The following is a 17,704-nucleotide window of genomic DNA, read 5'->3' as shown; positions in this document are numbered from 1 at the left end:
TCAAGAATGTGTGGATCGGGGATCAAGCAATGTAGAAGAGACCTGTACAACTAATGTCAGAGGTTTGGAGTTGCCGATTTGGCAGATTTAATTAGCTTTTTAAAGGAGGATTTAGTTCATTGTGAAATATTTAACGACAATATGCCTAGCGTCCCTACGAAACAATCGCAATTAAATCAGGTTTGAGTGATTAGAAATAAACATGTGTGATGATTAGTCACTACCAATTAGTGACATCACAAGTGGGAGTGTCCATCTACCCAGTGGATATTAGAACATTTTGCTTATCCATCCATCTTATATAATTAGATGGATGGACAGTCCCACTAGGGATGTCACTAAAAAACCAGGAAGGGGCAGATTGTTCCCACGTCTTGTGATGACAAATCCCTCACACCTGGTGGTATAACAGGGCCCCTGTCAATGCAATGCATCTTATGTTTTGCACCTAACCTATAAACTAACTGTGAGAGGGTAGGGCTACCTCTCGCCCTACTGGAAGGCGACCTTAGATGAGTGCAGCAAAAATAGTGCAGGCAAAGTTCAGCAAATGTTTTATTGACTGAGAAGAGCACTCACAAATGATCAAATATACAACCCCACCAGCATGCCAGCGTTTCATATAAACTGTACAATGAAAAAGAATGCATGATACAGCAATACATACATTTGATGTCTGAGGTGCAGGGGGACTTATCTTTTTTAGACCCACTCCTTTGTCCTAACCGATCTATTCTCCCACCCACCAAGCCGTCAGAATGCGGGCCTGGTCTGGTCTCATCAGGGGTTGCTATGCCGAGGCCCTAGGTGGCGCTGTGTCTGAGGCCTGGCCAGAGGTGACCACAGCGGTCTGCTTCCCTCTCTGCTACAAGGACCCGGTGACGAAGACCAGACCGGACCCCGCCAGGGTCTCCAGCAAGCATGCGGCGTCCAGCTCAGAGGGCTCTCTTTCCCCCCCCCCCACAACGCCACTCTCTCCGACCTTCTGATTGGACAGCTGAGGTCAAGACGTTTTTTCAATGCAGTTTTTTGTCGTTGTAAATCGTTAAGAAAAAGGGGGCCGATGTGCATGATGAAAGGCAAAGCGAAAAACAAAATCAAAGAAATAAACGGAAAAGGTCATATTCATAATTTAGTTTCACACCTGACCAGGGGGTGGGTGTTAAGGCCTCAAGGCGTGGAGGAGGAACACAAGTGCCGAGAGATATCAATACTGACCGAGACGACGGCGTGCTAAGAGGCTACGGAGGGGCTGAGTGAAGAGCGTTGAGGTGACCACGGCGCGGCGTGCTCCTGCTCGCCGTGCCGCCGCCACCGGGGGGTCCTGCAGCGTCATGGGGGTGGGACCTCTACCAGCAGGAGCGCTGAGCCCGAGGGATGGGGAAGGAGGGGTTCGCTCATCGTGTGGCAAGAGGTGAGCCCTTGATTGACAGCAGTTGTGCTTCTGGCACCAAAGGCATGCAAGTGTTTGGTTAGTTGTTTTTTTTGTAGTATTTTTTTTATTTATTTTTTTACAGCTCCTTCCTTCACACACTTTACAGCTCTTAACCGTAGAAGAGTAAATATTACGGTCGATTCGACTCATCCCTGGGGGGTGGAAGAGGAGAGGATGAGGGAGGAGGGGGGGGGTCAGGGGCCTAAAGCAGTTTTTTTTTCTTGTTCTTTTTAAATCGTTCACAAGGCAGGTATTGGTAAAATATCGTAAAGACAGCCAGCGAGCGACGCTGTTGAGGCCGCTGCTGCGGGGGTCTCACGGGCGTGGCGGGGGCCCACGGGGGGTCCACGGTAAGCGGGTTAATGATCAACAGTGATGGACGTCTAGCCACGACACAGCCATTTACACATTCATATAAAAAAGAAAAGGCAAAACAGAAGTCGATTGTACAGTTGTTGTTTTTCCCTCCCACGTCCCTCCCTCCCTCCCTCCCCCCTCCCCCCCCCCCCCCCGGACCGACACATGTACTTACTGAGAGAGGAAGACACCATTTTGGAAGAAGAAAATAAAAAAAGAGAGATATGGAAGGCGGGGTTAATCTCTTGAAGCAGCAAAGAACATGTGATTGAATGGCGGTGGTGTAGAGGCACTGAGGGGGGGAGGGAGGGGGGAGGGAGGGGGCGTGGTTAATGGGGGGGAGGGGTTGGTGACGCCAAGAAGACGCAACTGGGATGCAACTCTGCTGTAGAGTTGCCATGGGGATGGACGGAGCAGAGGGGAGGGGCTGCGATGGAGTGACGGGTTCAGAGTGAGCGTGAGAGACGGCGAGGAAGTGGAAACTAAGGCATGAAGCTGGAATGCACGAGGAATAAAAAAAACAACAAAAACAAAAAAAAAAAAGGCAGAAATGGCAGACACAGGGGGATGGGTGGGGGGGGGGGACAGAGGGGGGTGTCGGGACCCCCCCCCCCTCCCCCCTGGACCACAGCACCACCCGCCTCCTCAGAAAGGCCTCTCTCCGTCCTCCCGGGGTCTTAGTCCTTCCACTCCTTCTTGATGTTCAGGTTCCACTCCCAGGAGAGGTGGTCGTGCTGGTCGTCGTCCGTGAAGCGGGACTTGAGGTTGTAGGTGCCGCGGGCCAGCATGCCCTTGGGCGCTTCCTCCAGGGGGGTCAGGAAGTCGTACTCATCCGGGCGGGGGCCGTAGCTGCCCACCATGTAGTCCGACTTGTCGACTGGACGGTGGGGGAGAGAGGGGAGACACAGCGCGGGTCAGACCGAGTCCTCTGTGTGTGTGTGTGTGTGTGTGTGTGTGTGTGTGTGTGTGTGTGTGTGTGTGTGTGTGTGTGTGTGTGTGTGTGTGTGTGTGTGTGTGTGTGTGTGTGTGTGTGTGTGTGTGTGTGTGTGTGTGTGTGTGTGTGTGTGTGTGTGTGTGTGTGTGTGTGTGTGTGTGTGTGTGTGTCAGTCACTCACTTTTGATGCCTTTCCTCTGGGTCACCTGGACGTACTTGAGGCCGGACACGATCTCCTTGTTCACCTGAAGAAACACAGACATCGCTTAATGACGAGACAATTACCTGGTTCAGGGTTCGTCTAGACTCATAGCCACTGCCTCCCAATGGTGTACGTCCTGGTACTTAATGTACGCACTAATCAAGTCCTACTTAGTTATAGTACTTGGCTGTGTAGCTTCTTATCCTAGCTGTACAGGGAATAGGTTATCCTAGCGATTGTTATTGCTCAGCACTTGGGTCTGTGAACATGGCTACTCTACCGACAGCGGCGTATTGTTATTTCTCTTTCTTCTGACAAATGTACTGTTTGTAAGTCGCAAAAAGATAAAAGGGTCTGCTAAATGCCCTAAATGTAATGTAAATGTTTTACGGCTTAAAAAGGATTATTGGACACAAGCCAAGCCCGACCGATATACATCGGATATTTTGCCGGCCGATCAAATATATTGCAAATCAGCGTTTACGTTTGCCGATAAGAAAACTCAACTTAGCGTCGATACATTTATGCAATTCAATTCATGTTTATTGAACCCAGGGCTGATAGGAAGTGAAGTTATCTGTGCCTGAAATTATCAAATACATTCGAAGACACCATAGAGAATTGCCTTTCTTGACAACAATAAAAGGAGCGGAACTCGAACACCATGTAGCCGATGCAACAATACGTTTTTATTGCATAAAAGTGTAAAGTGCTACCCAAAGTGCATGCAAAACGTTTTCAGTCCCATTCAGACCATCCTCAGTGCAAACATACAAAATGGCCAAGCTCAAGCCTGAATTCAGGCACCACGCCTGAACTCTATCAGGCCTGTGAACCACAGTTCATCTACACAAACACTCCCAACACCTACAGTTTCACATCCTGTTCTGTGTGACGGTTGGTAGCTCCTCCCCCTACAGTTAATTGGTTGCTTTAGCTCTAGGTTTTAATTGGATGTTGCTGGGGCCCGAAGCATTGCTGGAGGGTGAGCAGCCAATCCCAAGCAGCGGTCTCCACCCCCAGGATAACACCATTTATATTTCTTATAACATCTTTATTATGAATATCATCCGATATCTGCCATTCTTTACTCTTTTACGGCTAATATCCATACCTGCGGCTAAATCCAGTGGGAGTCGGCCACTACTAAATCATGAAAACAAACCTAGATGAAACGAGGGCCTCACAGGCCGAGTCAAAGTGGTATCCGAGAGAACCACGCGCGCACTAGTTCCTGCTTTTTAACCTGCGTACCTTGAAGCTGATCTTGATTTTGTACTCCACTCCCTCCTTCAGGATGAAGGACTGTTTCTTGAAGGCCTCCAGGTCACCTGTTGGGAGGGGGGGGGGGAACACAACGAGAAACGTTACACATTCCCTCAGAGCCATACTGCAGCGGTCCAATTAGCAGTGGCACCGGCAGACTGCCACACAGTGAATGAGTTGGTGTCAGAGCTGTGACTCTTTGTCCCACAACCCTGGGAACGGACGGGGACACACACACACACACACACACACACACACACACACACACACACACACACACACACACACACACACACACACACACACACACACACACACACACACACACACACACACACACACACACACCTTGGCATCGGTTAGCCCAAGCCATTTCACACCCTGTTGCTCTTAAACGCCATTAGTCAAACATAGTAATGACGCCTCAAATGAACCGCTCTCTTTAATTCCCTGATGGTTCTTTAAAGAATGTGTTTATTTTCTCAGGCTTGCTTCGCTACGCTTGAGTAAACACACACATCCGGTGACAGGAACGCATCTTCACCACGAGCACCAAGATATTTTAGGAGATGGCAAACGTCGTGGGCAATGATAATGTCTTTCTGTGAGTCCATCGCACTACACAAATGTATTCATACATGGAATAGCATTGATTTACGACTCCAAACAGAGCCTGGGGATAATCAACATAACACGGGGCCACAGGCCTGCTGATAAGCCTCAAGACGGAACCCATACACAGAGTCGAACTAATTGAAGAATGAATTTATCAATTACTAAGATGGGCGTCTTGTTACAATAATGGTTGGGACTCTTATAGACCCTTATAGAGCCCAAGCATTAATCTTTCTTCATGGGCCCCCTTGTGCAGCTAAACATATCAAGTGAAGGGTTAGAGGCCCTCAACAGAACTGAGTCGCAATCCAGTCCCACTCTGGGATTGGGCTGCTCGATTATGAAAAGAAAAAATCCTAATCACGATTCATTTGGTCAATGTTGAGATCACGGTTATTCCAACGATTATCTTTGAGTTTGAAAACATGATGTATTTATTCTGCATGTCTCTCCCAAAAACACTTTGTAACTGAAAACTTTGAAATTTCGCCTTAAAAAAAAAAAATACACAAAATGGTCAAAAAGAAAATCTTCATATCTAAAATAATGTACAGATATGTATCCAGCTGTTCTATAAAATTTCTATCAAATATTTAATTTATAAAAAAAATAAAATAAATAGATATTAGTTTTGTGATCGTTTGACGCTGAAATCGAGGTCAAAATCAGATTAATCGCCCAGCCCTACACTGGGAGTGAACCCATAACCGATCCACATGCGTGTCTTCCACCGCTCAACTACATTCAGGGGATTTTCCCGATGCCTTTATCCAAAGCGACGTACAACCCTTCATTCACACATTCACACACCGACGGCGGTGTCGACCACGCAGGGCGACAGCCAGCTCGTCAGGGCGAGGTGCCTTGCTCAGGGACACCTCGACAATCGAGCTAGGAGCCGGGGATCAAACTAGCAACCTTCAGGTTACCAGTCCCCTCTCCCCTGGCGTCTCTGTGGAGGTGCACGGCGAGCCTGAGCCGGCTCTGCGGGACCCACCTGTCAGGTCCAGGGTGAGGGGTTCAGGGGCGGTCTCGCACATCAGAGTCAGGCGGGTAACCACCACGTTGGGGGCCTTAGGATCTGAAAGGGGAACAGAAACCAGCCACACGTCGGATCAAAAAGGATTTATTATTGTTTAACAGACTGGACTCGAGTCTTGAGAATAGGATGAAGCGTGACGCAATGGTTTTATTTCGGGACAACATAAAACGATTAAACGAAAAGCTAAATCTAACACAGCGGTACTTGGTCGAGGAGCTCAATGAAACCCAAAGTCCAATGGTTTGAGCTAGTGTGGGCTTATGGCGACCAATAACAGGCCTGGGAATTGATCAAACTTTAACCAAGGAACGCCTTCGTACCAGCGACTGCTGGTACGAAGGCGTTGTTTAACTTGGTTAAAGTTTGATCCATCTGGGAATCAATCTGGGATGTTTTATTATTGCACCACTGTCTTCAATGTACTGCACAACAATCCCAAACCCCTCCCCCACAATCACAACACCCTCCCGCACAATCAGAAACCCCTCCCCCACAATCACAAGCGCCTTCCCCACAATCACAACCGCCTCCCCCACAAACACAACCTCGAACCCTGAAGCCATGAAATTGAAAGGCAGGTGAGCCACTGACTTCCTCCCAACCAGACCGCCGCTCAAACAGGCAGAGAGTCGACGTGTACAGACACAGCGTCGCTGGAATGCTGTCAAGACGATCAGCATTTTTACAGAGAGTGCACCACAAGATAGGACATTGTGGAGCAGTTGTTTAACAAAATCCCCCTTCTGGTTGGACCAATGGCACGCCTCGATGGCAATGTACTGGATCAACCTCGGGACGCTAGATTAACTGCACGTTTACTTTCGCTGTAGCGCACCATTATTACATTTTGTTTTAAATACTTTATTTTAATCCTGAAGGAAATTGAGGACTACGCATTCAACCCGTCGATGGCAGCACCAGCCGCAATGGGAGCACTTAACCCATCACTAGTCGCACTGGGAGCACTTAACCATCACTAGTCGCAATGGGAGCACTTAACCCATCACTAGCCACACTGGGAGCATTTAACCATCACTAGTCGCACTGGGAGCATTTAACCATCACTAGTCGCACTGGGAGCATTTAACCCATCACTGGGAGCACTGGGCAGCCCCAGTGCAACGCCCGGGGACTAACTAAAGGGCTACTAGTGTCTTGGTCAAGGGCACTGGCTTTTTTTTTTTTATCATCGTCTGATGATTTGGACGATTTTGTAGCGGAGTGCCTCTGCATAGATCAGTTAAGAACCCCTCTCGCATGGTGCAGGAGACTTGTTTTCTGCTTCGGCTCTGCGGTCTTACACAGAGCTTTATGGTGTCAAATTAAATGGGGAAATAAATAAGACACATTGTCTTTTGTTGTGGCAACAATTGCAAGGCCAAAGTACCGGTTTTTGGTCTATTCTGTAACCAAAATAATTCCAAACAACTGAAGTTGTGGTTGTTCTCTTTGGAACTTTAATTTTGAAGATTTGTTCGATGACTAGCAGGGCCTGTCTGCGACGGCTTCGGTTTCCTGATCATTAAGCTGATCAACATGATCAGTGGTTGGTGGTTTGTTGTTCATGCGGAGCCTGCATGTCACTCCCTAGCAACAAACTGTATCAGAGAACCCTTAAATCTGAGTTAATTATATTATATCAGACAGATTACTTTCTTGTAGATTAATCATGGAAAATTAGAAGGTTATTTAAAAACACTATTCCTCCCAGGATTTCATTCCGAAAACGATATATCTCGCAGCCCTAATCAAAACACACCCACAAATTAACTACACTGAAAAGGTCATGCGCAAGACAGCCAACAGCAGATGCGGTGTAACCGCTTTTCTTCACGAGGGGAAACAGGAAGAGCAGCTTACACTCGGACCCACTCTATATCATTTAGACATTTTGCAGAGGGAAGTCGCGCCCTCCCTCAGATGGAATCCAGCGAGTGTTGGCTTACATGCCAGACTTCAGTCACATGGTCTGTCTGTACGTGCACCAAACAGACACGGCGCACGCGCAACAACGTGGTCTGAATGTGTAAACACATTTATCCCGGGTGACACTTCAAGAGAAAGTAAAGCTCCCACAATGCACCCAGATTAGTATCTTAAGATGGCTGCATTGTCGGCTGGCTAATGCCGTGTAGCTTTAACTAAACACAGTGAAAGCCCGGATTTGCACAGGGGACCAATGCCCGCTTTGTAGTCCATGCATGCCCAGCCCTCCTCCCCATGACAGGAGACAACGGCCGGTCCATGGAGTACGCTTACCGCATCCCATTTATACAAGTGGTTGGATGAGTGCCTACCCCTCATTCTCAGTCCTTTCCCCGACTTCCTTGTTGTGTCAACCAACGCACCGCCACTGAAGGTAGGACTTATGCAGGTTGCAGGTTGAACGCCCATCAGAGAGAACGGACGCTACATGGCTACTTTCCCTGCCCTCTCTCTCCCTATCGCCTCTTTATCATCACGAAACATAAAAAGGAACCATGCATCAAACCAAAGCTGGGGACCCAGTTCCTCCGGCAGCATCTGATCGCCTGACTCGTGTTGAAGGAGTATATAGCGCTTACAAATACAATTCTTAAGGACCATCTCCGTCACCCTTTATGCACCAATATGATTATTTTCTTTAGGTACTAACTTCGCCTGAATGCCATCATCTTCTTCTGCTTCTCACTTTGTCCACTTTTTTAGAACGCGTCTCAGGGTGAGAGCGTTGCGCTGCTTAACGACTAAAAAGGTCCACGTGATGAAACCCCGGTCTTACCCACGACAGCAGCACCGGGCCCCAGCAGGGTCTCCTTGTACTTGCGCAGGCTCTCGTCATCCTTGTCCAGCTCGGTGATCTCCTGGAGGGACTTCTGCGCCGGAGCCTTGTAGTTGACCTTCTCGCCCTCCTCGTTTTCCGCCGCGATGGCAGCGAGCTGCTCCGGAGTCACGTTGTCCTCAGCCATGTCTGGGGGCGACGGGGGGGGGCGAAGAGGACACAGGAGACACAATGGAGGGGGGGGGGGGGGGACACAAACACAAATTTATGAGCGGCACACCCGAGGCTGGGTCGTCTTAGCATCAGTTCAACCTACTCGTAATTTGAGCAAATGTGAATACGTAGGCCGGCGGGAACAAGGCCAATGAAAAGAGTTTTGGGCGGCAGTGACTCAGGGAGGTAGAGGAGGGGGTAGACTAGTCACCGGAAGGTTGCTAGTTCGATCCCTGGCTCGAGTGTCGAGGTGTCCCTGAGCAAGACACCTAACCCTAACTGCTCCTGACGAGCTGGCGGTCGCCCTGCGTGCTTGACACCGCCGACAGTGTGTGAATATGTGAATGAACGCTTGTAAGTCTCTTTGGATAAAAGCGTCGGCAAAATCCCCAGAAATGTTTTTTTTTTTTTTTTTTGTAAATTGGGTTTTGTATCACATCTGTACTGAACCACAACCAGATAAAGAGTGATGCTTAGCCGATAACCTAACAGCCTCCGCCACTCTGGAAAGTTCTGGCGGAGGCAGGAGTAAAATAAACGTCCTGATTCAGTCCAGGGGACGACAGAATAACACAGCGGCAGCGACAACAGCTGTGTTATGACTATTGCAAACCTGGACAGGTCAGGTGAAGCATCTGTTCTCCAACGCCGTGCTAGAAGACAGTCGAGGCTGAACAGATGACAGCGCGTTATTCCTGTAAAGGCCAACTGCTGAGCTTACACACCGTTCAGATCTTCTGGGAGCAGTGGTTGTGACATCATCAACCCCGGCTTCCTGGAAGCCAACATACTACCGCTACACACACACACACACACACTTGAAGCCATGATGTCATGGAAACACACACGAGGCCCTGCCGTCTAAGCTAGGGCTTGACCCCCCCCTTATGCACAAGCCCACGCCCCACGTATGCTAGAGGAGAGAGATGCAAATCATTAACGTACCACATGGCCTCGGGAACGATTTCCTGAGACCATGTCAAAACGTATGCCTCTGGGGGTAATGTAATGAAGGCCTTTTGTTTGGACTAAAATACCTGAACGCCCGCAGCAGACAGGATGTCACGTTAGACCACAAACAGCAAAAAGCTACCACCGGGTTTTTCAGATTGAAAACCCCTCAAGATCACATCCTGGCATGACTTTAAACAGGGCATGGCCACATAGACTATATGATCTATAAAAGGAGTATGTATCACCAGCTCTTTGTTTGATCTGTGATTCAAATGCTTAATTCTTATGTTGGTTACAAACCAGATAAGCCTTTCGGTTCCAAATGAGTCAAAGCATCAAGAAAAAATATAATAGTTTCAAAAGCAGTGTAACAAAAGCAGGAAGTGGGCCAAACCAACACACAACTGCTGTTCAATTTACCGTACTAACAGAGGTTGTAACGATAATAAACAATTATATACATCTCTCTCCCTCAACGGGAGCTGCGCCAGAACCTTGGCAGTGGAACATTTCATGCCAACCATACGCAGAGATTTGTGTTGGAGGACACAGGAAAGTAACAATGATAATAAACAATAAGGAGAATAATGGGCTTCCTCTTCCTTGAGAAAAACACAAGCTTTTCTTAGCATTCTTCCTGTTGAGCTGCTCTTGTGACCTGCCCGAACTAGCACTAGCGCTGGTGGAATTCCAGCTCGCTGTAAGGATTGCACTCTCTGCAGACCTGCACACAGTGGTCAGCAGTCATTAGCATGCCTAAACAGGGAGATTTGGCTATTTGCACTGAAGCCCTAAACACAGAATCGTCTTGAAGAATGTAACCAATTTACTGTGAGGCCCATAGAGATCTCAAGCTCCATGTAGAGTAAGAAACCATCTGCATGATCGTTATCTGTTGGAATCTAAGGCAATTTACTGTTAATGATTAATAATTAATCTAAACGGTCAACCATGCTCAACTCTCCTGTAAATGGCACGATTTTATGCCATCAGGCAGTATAGACCCAGTGGTATAGGCAACGGTTTAATATAGGGTAATTATCATTGATGGATTTACTGATCAGGTACCATGATCATTTGATAATATTTGTCCGAGTTTAATATTTTCTAGGGGGGGGGGCTGAATAAATTTAATATGCTGCAGGAGACATATGTATAGGTCACAAGCGGCTATGAACCTCTGCATCTGATCAAGAGTTCCTCTTTCCATGCCAACGACAAATACTACTTTCTCCACAACGGTACTGTAGCCAAATACCGCTTCGAAAAGTATTCGAAGTGTGTGATTACACAATGGTCGGATTACACCATATATACACTTTTAAAGTAAACTATTTCCCAAATGAATATGATTTAGCAATAGGGTCAAGTAGGCAGGATCTGCGTCAAATAGATTTCGAAAGGTTACCGTTTGTAAGCGCTACCCCACCCATCTCGCGGGGAAGACATTCAGCAGGCCTGCCGCCCGACGGGCATGACAGGAAACCAGTGACTTCAGATTCAAAGAGGAAGTACGACACAATTGGACTGAAAAAGCCAGATTGAAAGTCACGAGAATGTTCCAATCGATATCATATCCCCAGAGCATGTAAACCAATGCGCACGATTAGTTGTACATTGACGCAGACAATGATTTAAAAAGACATGTAGTAGACCCAGAAGAGACGCAAACTTCCAATCCAAGATCCAGATAGGAATCAGACATCTTTATGCGAATTACACATATCTTAAATTGAATAATGATCATGCGCAAAATAAATCTCAGAGTGAAACGTTAGGTTGACATCAGCTCATTAAAGGGTTTGTGAAACTGCATCGATGTCTCCATAGGAAGCGAGGTGGATGAACCCGCTTACCTCTTCGGTTCAAGATGCACGAACGTTCCATGTAATGCACTATGAAATGCACCAACGTGACATGTAACGTTAGGGCATCCAAAAGACCGAGGGGGTTAACGTTACCCCTTTGTTTTTTGATTAGTGCATCTAGAACCGAAGAGGTAGGTTTATATGTAACGTTGGTGCATCTAGAACCGAAGTGGTACCGTTATATGTAACGTTACCTCCACGGTTCTAGAAGCACTAACGTTACATGTAACGTGAAGACCTGGTCTGGAGACGCCAGACGTCGAGCACCTTCCTAGACGTTCAGCAGACAGCGACCAGACTACGCTTAAACGACGCGACCGTCCCCGAAAAACCGGTTCTACCGAGTCGACAAATGTACCGAAGGATGGTAGTTTTTAATTCCAGACCCAAATACCTATTCGTTATTTTTGCGAGCAACTTGTAAATTCTACCGAGAGGGGTGGGACAGGAACACGTTAGCATCCACCGAGCTAACAGCCAGCTCTGCACCGCTAGCTTTATTCCTTCACATTCCGGGCAGACAAGCAGCAAATATATCGGTTTAATCGTCAACTATTACACAACTACACCCAGTAAGTAATCCAAGTTTGATCTTCGTCAAAGGAGCACCGACCTACCTTATGATGGGGATAGCTTTCGGTGGCTGTGAGCGGTAAGTGCTTGAGTTGCGCTGCACTCTGCGAGTATGGCGAAGAGCAGATAGGCGACGCCCGCGCTTCAAGCTTCCGGGTCTGCTCTGCGCGCGCCGCCGGCGAATGACGCGAGGCGGGGCTGCGCAAGCTTGATTTGACAGCCTTTGCTCTGTTCCACACCTCAACGCCTAGGGCTCCCTACACATTAATGCCCGTGACATTCATCGCTGAAGTGCCTGATGCTTTAATACCAAGCGATGTACACCGTTTGTTCCCAGTGTTCCATGTGAAGCATCATTAGTCGAGTAGACACATGCAAGACTTCAGCAATCGTTTTGGAATGCAGTGGCAAGATAACTAGTAAAAATCAAAAGTTAACTTCTGGTGCTGATTCTATTAAGAGAATCATTATTGCATAACTTCTGTAAATGGTTGACTTATTAATAATTTGTATTACACATGACCTGTCTTTAAGGCCTTATAGGTGAAATGTGAGTATACAAGACATGCTACATGAGAAGCATATTAAAAGAGACTCAAATGCGTTGTAATAAAACAAAGAATTTTATACAGATCAAGGAATGTGCACAACAGCTAACTGTACAATGCCCCTCATAAAAAAACTGACACGCACGATTCAATTTACATAAAACGGTATGCGTCGCTGTATTTCGCCGTCCGGCCCTTATTACAGAGTTGAAAAGCAGCACATAGTTCATTACAGTCGTCTCTTCAAATAAAGAGCCTATGGGAAGATGGAGCAGGGGATAAAAATATAAAGATGAAGATCATACAACTAAACTACGAACAAGTTTTTAAATAGTACAAAAAGGAATAAGATCCAAAAACTAAAATGGCTTCGTAATATCTGGAGAATTTGGGTTCCATTTGATTTGACATTTTCCACTGAAGGGATCATGATCGCCCCATCTTCACGTTGTAAAGTCCATTCAACTTGTTTCCATCTGAAAGAAGAAGGTCAGGACCACCGTTAATAATGCATTTGAGAAGAAACCATTTCTTTAAACACAATTAGTCAACACATTATTTGAAACAATGGTACTGGGGCATTTGAAACCATGCCCCAGTCGATGGACTGAGACATTCAGCACATTGATATTTTTAAGAAACAGGTTGAACAATTAGCCAGTTGAGCGATTATATGAAACCAACGTACTAAGGCATACAGTAGTTTTAGTTTATTTGTTGCTAGTTTTTTTGAGAAGGAGCAGCTTTAGCCTATTTGGCTAATTTCCAGCTCTAGTCCTAGTCCCACTAGTCATATAGACTAGTGTATGCATGCATCATTAACACACCGTGGCATGGCCCGCATCATGTCCATACCTTGGCATTGTAGGCGTCCAACTGTGCGTCGAGCTCCTCCGCTGACAGCTGCGGCCGGTTTCCACCGCCACGCCCGCCCCCTCCACCACCGCCGCCACCACGGCCGCGGCCACCTTTGAAACTTCCACGGCGACCACCTTGTCTGGGTTCCCTAGGTTCCCTCTCTTCGTACTTGGCGGGCCGGCCGAGTCTCTCCTTGTCAAAACCACCGCTTGGACTGTAGGAGGCAGGAGAGGAAAACGGATGAGAATTGCAAAATGGAGGGCATTGTTATTGCCACAGTGGATGTAAACTGTCCAGGCGGCACACAAAAACCCTGAAAGCACCATTAATCACCTTTGTGGGGATGGCTTTCTTGTCGCTTCACGGTCTGAGGTAACTTGCTGGATTTTCATTGGGCGACCTAGAAAAGAAAAAATGACATTAAAAGATGAACTACAATTGTAAGTAGAAAAAGCCACACGTACACAAAGGAACGAATGGGTGAGGGTTTATCATAGGAAGGAATACCTGATCACATCCTGATCCATTAACTTGTACTAATAAAACTAAACTAAATGTTTGGCCTGAATCCAAGAGAAGAAAACAAGAAAAGAAAAAGCTGCGTGAAGAGCCTCACCATCGAGGGGCACGCCGTTGTACTGCTTCATGGCTTTAAGTGCATCGGCTGAAGTCTCAAAATGGACGTCTGCCGTTCCCTGACTGCGCCCGGAGCGGTCGTAGTGCACCGCCGCTTTCTTCAACGCTCCAAAGTCTGCGAAAAGCTCCTGAAACGCAACAACACAACTAAAATCAGTGTCTGAGGTCCAGGCAAAGCGAAGGCACGGAGTGCTGTTTTGAAGTGGGGCCTCTACCTTGATGTCTTTGTCGGACACGCCAAATTCAAGGTTTGACACCAGCAGTTTTCCGCCGTCTTCGGCCCCGCTCCTCGCTGTTCCTGTACTTCTCGATGTGCGGGAAGCTGAGGCGGAACCATCCTCAAACATGTCATGCTGCCATTTGTCGGGTAATTCTCTGGGCTGGACAGAAAGAGGAAAACGTGGCGTAAGTTAGTATATATTCAAGTAGTCATACATGATACATACTGGGGCAGCAAACTGAAGGTGAAAATAGATTTAATAAAAATGTTTAAATAAATGGCCCATATCATCCTTTTGGTATATACATTATGCAAGCCTGCACAATAGCAACTAAATAAAAGTAGAAATGCCGCATTTAGGCGTTTGTCAACATTACCCAAACAAAGTTGGAACAAAACTCAGAAGAACCCATCTCAGTTTTAAAAGCCAGGTTCCAGTTCTCTGGGGGGGGGGGCTTCTTCTGTCGCAGACACCAAATTTCTCTTCTGTTAAAACATGTTTATGGATTGTCCGTACGTTGAAGCAGGACCAGGTTTGAACCAGTTCAGGGGTGAAAACCGAAAGGGACAAAAGGCCCATGCGCTCATTTAACGAATCGCCATTTTGTTTCCGAAAAGTTGCGTAACAGCTCCCAATTTTAGCATTTTGTACGAAGTTCAACGAAAATAAAAGATACGTTTCGATGATTTTCAACACACGACAGCTCAGAAATCACGAAGAAAACGTCATGGAACCATCGACCCAGGGAACGAATTATCCAGCGGCATGTCCGCCTCGGGAAACTCGTTCCGGCGGCGTGTTGACAAAGAAAACGTGCACTCTGTGGGAGACCAATCTTCTGTTGTCCATCCACACAATTCAGCCAGACGTCGATACTTGAGGTAGCCTTGTATATTTAGGGCCGACCACCGAGGCACAGACTTTGGGGTCAAACAATAATCCCATAACATTTACGACTCCCGGGCCCGCTCGTTTGAGAGCAACTCGTCGTGCCACAGCGGAGGGACTCGCCACACTTCCACCCCCAACCCTACTCCATTTTCAAACAAACCTCAACGTAAAACGACCACGTTCCTCGACTCGCCGGCAATGCAACAGGTTAAATCAACTCCTAGGGCTTCTTTCTCATCGTTATCATACCCGTGTGTAGGGCGCCGGTCTGTTTTTGTCGCGGTTGAAGCTGCCTCGGCTACGGGTAGGCCCCGATCCGCCTCGGCCTGAGTTAGTGCTGCGACCCGATCCTCTGCCTCCACCGCCGCCACGGCCTCGGCCCTCTCGACCGCCACCGCCACCTCCCTTCTTGTTCAGCTTGATGATTTCATCAAGGGACATGTCCATCTTGCTGTTGTCTGTCATGGTTCTAGACAAACTGTGGGGAAGCTAGGGGTTATGAAGGCGGGATCCGGCGACGGTGATGGAAGCGGAAGTGTATTAAATAGGGCGCGGAATTGACGAAACAAATATGTGCGACTACTTCCGGTGTAAGCGTCCGTTGAAGTGAATCAAAAACAAAGTGAATGACAAACGGTATAAAACAAGACGAATATGAGAAAAAACGGTCGTTGTTTGATAAAAAGTGATTTTAACAATCTGAATCAGAGTTATTTCACTGAAGTATTTTCAGTTGTAACCGTCGGGTTCACTTCCCGGAGTCACCGCTAGGCGTCGGGCCAGCCTCACCGGTTCACTGCCAGCGCTCGGTTCTTCTTCTACGGTTCTCCAAACTGCATGTTATGTTTCATTAAAAAAATTAAAAAAATCGTCATGAAGGTTTGACTGTTAACAAAGGTATCGGTTCTAACAGTGGCTGCCATTATAAGGTAATACATCTGACTACCTCATGGTAGATTCCAGTCACTTTCCGGATCATTGTGCTTCATGAGAGTGACAATAACGTTAGCAGTTTACATGGCTTAGCATGCTAGCTTGGGGAATATCTCAAGTTGTGTTTTTCTTCTGCTACCGTTCGCCTTATCTTGTCAGCAAAACGGGAGATGAAGGTGAAAGTCAAGCAGTGGAACGGCGTGGCGTCCTGGTTGTGGGTGGCCAACGACGAGAACTGTGGGATCTGCAGGATGTCATTCAATGGATGCTGTCCAGACTGTAAGTGAACATTACTCCTTTTTAAATTTCACACATATTGAATTGTTCAGCACATATCTAGCCGTTTTAAGGAGTAACAGTTATCTTTGTGTCGATCTGCGTAACGTTGGATGAAATGCACATGTTTGTGTATTGTATGAATTGAACATTCGCACTCTAAAACAGCCTATTGAATCGTATTATTGTCCATAAAGGCTCCACTATAGCGCTGTAAAATGTATATAAAATGCTGGTTCTAATATGTTGCAGGTAAGGTTCCTGGGGACGATTGTCCACTGGTCTGGGGCCAGTGCTCCCACTGTTTCCATATGCATTGCATCCTCAAATGGCTCAACTCTCAGCAGGTCCAACAACAGTGTCCAATGTGCCGGCAAGAATGGAAGTTTAAGGAATGACTGTGCCCAAGCATCACTGTGGCAGTGCCTTGCCGAGAACAGGATGCCTTCAGCTGAAGTGTGACACTTTTGCAAGTGAATTGTATAAAGAAATGTGTATGTTTTTATATCCCTGTGGTTTGCATTGGTCATGCCTTTGCATCATGCTGGCCAATTGAATTGGTTATTAAATACTTTATTTTCTATGAAATGCTTGTGCCATGATTTACATGTTTACATAAGGGGTTTGTCTCACACTAGCTACAGTATTTAGCAGCCAGGTTTTCCAATGGGCCTTAAATTAAGGAGCAGGTAGGGGGGAAAGGCATCCGGCTCAAGGCTCCTAACCGGTGGTCCGTGACATTCCAGCCCTTGAGTTATCCTGATTCACAATTCGATTTTGACGTTTTCATTAACCTCAACTGGAAATTATGACTCCCCTATATACAACGTATATTTATAATGTAACATTTATAAACGGCAGACTTTGAGAATGGTTTGGAAATAATGTTACTCAAATTCAATACGATAAAATACTAAACCAACTATTAACAGTGAGCACTGCAGTAAAACAAAACATCTGCAAGCAAACTGAAGGTGAAAATAGATTTAATAAAAATGTTTAAATAAATGGCCCATATCATCCTTTTGGTATATATATTATGCAAGCCTGCACAATAGCAACTAAAATAAAAGTAGAAATGCCGCATTTAGGCGTTTGTCAACATTACCCAAACAAAGTTG

The 17,704-nt window shown here is 46.7% G+C and overlaps 3 protein-coding genes across 3 annotated transcripts; 1 reads left to right on the top strand and 2 right to left on the bottom strand.

The window, feature by feature from the left end:
- Nucleotides 1-542: 542 nt before the first annotated feature.
- LOC115540443 (rho GDP-dissociation inhibitor 1) lies at nt 543-12,404 on the bottom strand. Its single transcript, XM_030351736.1, has 6 exons — nt 12,265-12,404; nt 8,613-8,801; nt 5,807-5,890; nt 4,183-4,259; nt 2,908-2,971; nt 543-2,669 (listed from the first exon to the last, which is right to left on the bottom strand). The coding sequence occupies exons 2-6, from the start codon at nt 8,797-8,799 to the stop codon at nt 2,470-2,472; spliced, it is 612 nt and encodes a 203-aa protein (XP_030207596.1). The 5' UTR covers nt 8,800-8,801; nt 12,265-12,404; the 3' UTR covers nt 543-2,469.
- A 416-nt stretch (nt 12,405-12,820) lies between these two features.
- Nucleotides 12,821-15,925, bottom strand: LOC115540441 (THO complex subunit 4). Its single transcript, XM_030351735.1, has 6 exons — nt 15,624-15,925; nt 14,478-14,642; nt 14,243-14,390; nt 13,960-14,026; nt 13,624-13,840; nt 12,821-13,244 (listed from the first exon to the last, which is right to left on the bottom strand). Exons 1-6 carry the CDS (start codon nt 15,837-15,839, stop codon nt 13,230-13,232), a joined length of 828 nt encoding a protein of 275 aa, XP_030207595.1. The 5' UTR covers nt 15,840-15,925; the 3' UTR covers nt 12,821-13,229.
- A 221-nt stretch (nt 15,926-16,146) lies between these two features.
- Nucleotides 16,147-17,171, top strand: anapc11 (APC11 anaphase promoting complex subunit 11 homolog (yeast)). Its single transcript, XM_030351739.1, has 3 exons — nt 16,147-16,303; nt 16,467-16,586; nt 16,836-17,171. The coding sequence occupies exons 2-3, from the start codon at nt 16,478-16,480 to the stop codon at nt 16,979-16,981; spliced, it is 255 nt and encodes an 84-aa protein (XP_030207599.1). The 5' UTR covers nt 16,147-16,303; nt 16,467-16,477; the 3' UTR covers nt 16,982-17,171.
- Nucleotides 17,172-17,704: the final 533 nt, after the last annotated feature.

This window comes from Gadus morhua, chromosome 3, assembly GCF_902167405.1.
Source record: "Gadus morhua chromosome 3, gadMor3.0, whole genome shotgun sequence".
Taxonomy (NCBI): domain Eukaryota; kingdom Metazoa; phylum Chordata; class Actinopteri; order Gadiformes; family Gadidae; genus Gadus; species Gadus morhua.
The sequence above is the reverse complement of the archived record's forward strand: the minus strand, read 5'-3'. Positions and strand labels throughout refer to the sequence as shown.